General features: G+C 56.2%; 1 protein-coding gene across 1 annotated transcript; it reads right to left on the reverse strand.

Moving 5' to 3' along the window:
• Nucleotides 1-1,628: 1,628 nt before the first annotated feature.
• On the reverse strand, nt 1,629-3,257 carry LOC119355499 (protein JINGUBANG-like). The gene has a single exon (XM_037622310.1). It carries the CDS (start codon nt 3,183-3,185, stop codon nt 1,854-1,856), a length of 1,332 nt encoding a protein of 443 aa, XP_037478207.1. The 5' UTR covers nt 3,186-3,257; the 3' UTR covers nt 1,629-1,853.
• Between the last annotated feature and the right edge of the window lie 1,605 nt (nt 3,258-4,862).

The raw sequence follows: 4,862 nt of genomic DNA on the forward strand, positions 1-4,862 counted from the left end.
GCACTGATGTTTTGTAGATCAAAGAAGTAAATAAAAACTTGAATACAATACCAAATCAAATAACTCACCTAGTTGCCACTTGCCTTTAGCCCTAATTGTTGGCGCTCTGCTACTGGATTTCTCTTGGTCATGCCCTTCAACGGGTTGAGCGCTCGCTGCCGGCCTGCCGCTGCTCATGTGGTTAGTGTCGACGCTGACGACCCAACGTTCGATCGAGCCAGAGTTGAATTCTCACTGGTGGTACAGGAGGATCCGCCGCTGTGGCGCCCGCGCTTGTGCTTCCGATCTTGACCGTCGCCCGCCGGAGTCATAGCCGAGGCCTGGCCGCGTGTTATCTCTGATCTCTTTTGCAATCTTGCCGGCCGATGTTAATCTGGCTGCCGGGTTCCGTCAGGCGACGGTCTGCATCGCGCCCTCGCCGCGTCGGAGGCGCAGCCGCGCAGCAGATGGTAAGGTCGCGACTCCGATCTCGCGTTCCTGCGCACGAAAACGAACAGGCATCGATCGATTCTGCTTCAGTCCATTCATGGATCGATCGAGCAAACAAGGCCTACTGGTTGTTGTGGTCCATGTGATTGCTTAGCCAAACTGCAGAAAAACGCTCAGACTGGCCCAGTTAGAGAAGTTTACGTACTTTCCATCGTATTTTCTTGTTTTTGAGCATTTTTGACGCATACGATGCCTAGGAAGGTTCGCTATAGTTCAAAATATTGACGAGATGGAGCCCGGGCACGTGCCCAGGGTGCCCGTACGGTAAATTCGCCCCTGCTTAGGTCTATTATATACTCTTATCTCTACCAGGGATCTGGTGGATTTAGCCCCCCAAATGAGTGTGTCGGATGCTGGCATCGAGGGAGGGGAGCCATTAAGTCTCACGCGCGCCACCTCACGCCACCCGACCACCAATGCAAGCCACCACGATCGAACAACCGCGCCACAAACCATTGAGGACATCATCCCCGTGCTAGAGCTAGTCACGTCAGTCCTCCAATCTGCCGGTATGACCCTGATCACTGCCAATCAAAGGGTAAGAATCGTCACCATGCGCCAACTCCCATGTCACGACACTAGAGGAAGGCCCTACATTTTGTGGGCTTTGTCCAATGATGCTCACTGGTGGTAGCGGCCTGTGGGAGGTAGGGGGCATCTCCTCGGCCACGATTGCCGTGTAGCCTAGCAACCTTGACTCACTAGAGCATAGCCCCGTGGCCATTGGACCCAAATCGTGACGCTAAACCCTCCCCAAGACTTCTATATCCTACGCTTTCATGCCACAAGACGACCTCAACATTGCCCTACAATGGCGACAAGGGGGAGGGGGAAGCGGAAGAGGCCCTCAACAACCGGATATGAGTTTCGATAGCCCGCTGGAGCTACACAAGGGGAACCATGGCTTGGAGCCGATCTAATGGAGGCGACTTGTTTTCTTTTATTTTCTTACTTTTCCATTTTTAATAGTTGAGAACCTTCGTGTCAATCTTAGGGTAAAGAATGTGGCTAAGTTTCAGTCGATTTGAGACTTAATCAAGTCTAAATCAAGTGACATAACATGTAACAATTTAAAAAGAAACTAAAAAAAATTGCATGGATCCCTATGTAGGATTTCATCAACATAGGTTAAGTCTTACTGGCGGGCTGAGATTTACAATCCCATAGGGTAAATGGCTAAAAGAGGCGACGTGTATTGGATTCACCACAAGAAGCTCCGCCGAAGTCCAAAAAATACAGGTAGATAAATTACCTCTTTCCTGTATGTACACGACCGTACGTATCTCTATCTCAGCTATCAAGATCAGATCAAAAATCAGGAAAACACTCTTTCCAACGTCAAAAATCGTAGCAAATCCAACCTACTACAAACCCGTCGTCACCCGCAACGACCAGACCCGCACCTCATCGTCAAAGCTGGCGCTGCACACCCTCCATTCCTCGCCGCCGTCATCGCCGTCTTCTCCCCCCTGCAGCTGCTTCTTGCCCGGAACGAGAGCCACCGCCACCGAACGGACGGCGCTGCCGTGCCCGTCGATCACGGCGACGCACGTGTGGCCACGTCCGTCCGTCTCGCGCCGCCAGGCCCGAACCGTGTGATCCGCCGACCCGCTCACAACCAGCCCGCCCCCCGTGCTCGCGATGGAGAGCACCGCCTTGCGGTGCCCCCGAAGCGCCCCGATCGCGACCATGTGGCTCGCGCTGTCCTCCCGCTCCCACACCAACACGCAGCGATCGTTGCCGCCGGAGTAGAGCACCTGCCCCCCGCACCCGACGGCCACGGCGTTCACCGCCGCCGTGTGGCGGGAGAGGGTGGCCGCCAGGTAGTAAACCGGCTTCTTGCTCTGACGCTTGGTGGTCTTGTCGGACGCGGGCCTGGGCGCCCAGACACGAACGCGCCTGTCGGCGGAGCCGGTGTACACCGTGCCGTCGGGGGCGACGGCGACCGCGTTGACGGCATCGTCGTGCGCCGGCAAGGACTGCAAGCAGCGGAGGGACGGGATGGCCCAGACCTTGAGCGTCTTGTCCCAGGAGACGGAGAAGAGGAGGCGGCCGTCCGTGGACGCGGCGACGCCGGACACGGTGTCGGCATGCTCTATCCAGAGCCGGCGGTGGTGGCGTCGGACGGCGACGTGGTTGGACGGGAGCGGGAACCGGCGGAGGCGGTCGGAGACCGTGGGGAGCGCGGCGGCGAGGCGGATCCGGGCGGGCGCGCGCGAAGAGACCCGCCACAGGCGCAGCCTCCCGTCCTGGTGGCCCGTCACGGCCTTGCCACCGTGGACGTGCGCCACGCACTTGACCGAGCCGGCGGTCGCGGTGTCGTGGCCCGGGTCGGAGGTGGACGTCGGCTCGAGGGTGCCGAGGTCGTGAAGGGCGACGGACGCCGGCCTGGCGACGACGAAGCCGCGGGAGACGTCCACCACCGCGACGGCCGCTGCCGCCGACGCCGCCGTGGGCGGAGGGAGGAGCGTGGCGACGTGGGCGAAGGAGGCGGCATTCGACGTGGCGGTGGAGAGCGAAGGGAGGGACGTGGAGGAGGACGCCTCGGAGACCGCGGCCGCGGCGGCGGAGGAGGAGGTTGAGACGGTGGAGGAGGAGGTGGAGGCGACCGAGGCGAGCTTGTTGCTGCTGGCGTCGCTGTCGCCCGCGGCGGCGGCGCTGCTGGTGGCCATGCAGAGGCGCGGGAGAAGCTTCATCTATCGGGGAGGCGGCGCGGCTGCTCGGGTGGAATGGAAGGTCGTGCTGGGTTCGCGGTCGGGCGGGGGGCCTATTTGTACGCGGAGCGCGCGGGTTTCCGGGTTGCCACGCGTGAGTCGCGACTCTGCAATGCGGACTACGGAGGCTCGGAGGCGACCCGTCGGCACAGTGCTCGCTTTGACAGCCCGTGGCAAGGTGTCGGGGCGGCCGCCTCGCGTCAACGTGCGACGCGACCGAGAGGCCTGCTGCCCGACCGATACAGCCAGCGATCGGGCATCAACCTGGGACCAAACACACGCGGCAATCTCGCTTTCACCTGTGGCAGGGGGTAATGCAGCACGGTACAGCGGCATCTTTCGATGAGCAGAGCCTGTTTCCGTCAGGGTGAGCGCCGGTGATCCTAGCACAGTAATTTTTATTTTCATTTTTGCGTGGGAATCTCGGTCTCTCAACCTGATACGCAATGTGCTTGCAGAACCAGCGTTAGAGCCACACGGAGGGACCAATCACGCAGCAATCTCGCTCTCATCGGGGAAATGCATATGCAGTGCAGCACTGTACTACGGCGGCATCTTCCGCTTCTCTTTCGATGAACAGAGCGTGCTCCGGCGTCGAGCGGAGACGGTTGGCGAGTTGCTCTCCGTCAGGAGAAGGACCGCTAGCTGATTCTGGCCTCATCCTGCATTCCTGATACGCAATGTGCGCCTGTAGTAGAATCAGAGGTGTCGATGGATGGCTTCAGTGTGTATGGGTAAAGCGTGGCACTAGACGGAAGCTCTGCTTTTTGGCTCCTTCCCATGTCAAATCACCGGGACTCGGAACGTGGGACGCTTCTGCCTAGCCCTACCAGGCTAGGGATAAAACATGTCACGGCGCAGCCTCTCAAAGGGACGGCACAGCTTCGTCTGAAAAGAAAAAGAAAGGGATAGCCCTCTGCCATAAAGTTTCTCATTATAAAAATGGGAATTTAAGCGTGTCCATTTATGTCTTTATTCCGACCCGCTGTGTGCATTTGGTGCACCCACGGTTGAACATGCACCGAGCTAACGTAAATATATGAAGTGGCATCGTCAGTAGGCTAATGTGTGATCCTCCTTTTTTTATTTTTATAAAAAAAATAGTAAGCTAATGCTCGAAAGGTGGTGTTTTGGTAGAGCCTGCATGCATGCATGTGCAGAAAAGCTACCGGCTGCCTCATTTGGAGAATAAATTCTTGACAAATCAGCCGTGGACAAAACGGTTCGCTGTATAGACAAAAATCATCGAACAAAAACAAGCTGAGGACAAACACTTACTACCAGCTTTCGACGTTGGAAAAGACGAGATTTTTTATCATGGATTCATAGTACATCGTGCTATATATAATTTTGAGTGCTGAACAGAGAGGGGAAGATCGACAGAAGCACTTAATAAAAGAGCTATTGATCCAACATGTGCTGCCAAAAGTGGACGATTTACACAACATTATCTCACTAATGCTGGGAAAGGTTAAGTAGGAGCACATGCAAATCCCAACCAACTCATATATGGTGTAAAGAGCCTTCACAGCGCGCGTATGTAAAGGAAAAGCAGTGCATTATAAAAGGGCAAGCGAAATATCATTTTCCATTCTTTGCTCCTCCAAGCAACCAGTTTGATATTTTTCACTCTAAGTGCTCCACTTTATGAAATATTAT

Source organism: Triticum dicoccoides, chromosome 2A, assembly GCF_002162155.2.
Source record: "Triticum dicoccoides isolate Atlit2015 ecotype Zavitan chromosome 2A, WEW_v2.0, whole genome shotgun sequence".
NCBI classification, from domain to species: domain Eukaryota; kingdom Viridiplantae; phylum Streptophyta; class Magnoliopsida; order Poales; family Poaceae; genus Triticum; species Triticum dicoccoides.

Bases quoted from the DNA above. Each gene is read 5' to 3' on its own strand.
- LOC119355499 (XM_037622310.1), bottom strand. From the start codon at position 3,185: ATGAAGCTTCTCCCGCGCCTCTGCATGGCCACCAGCAGCGCCGCCGCC.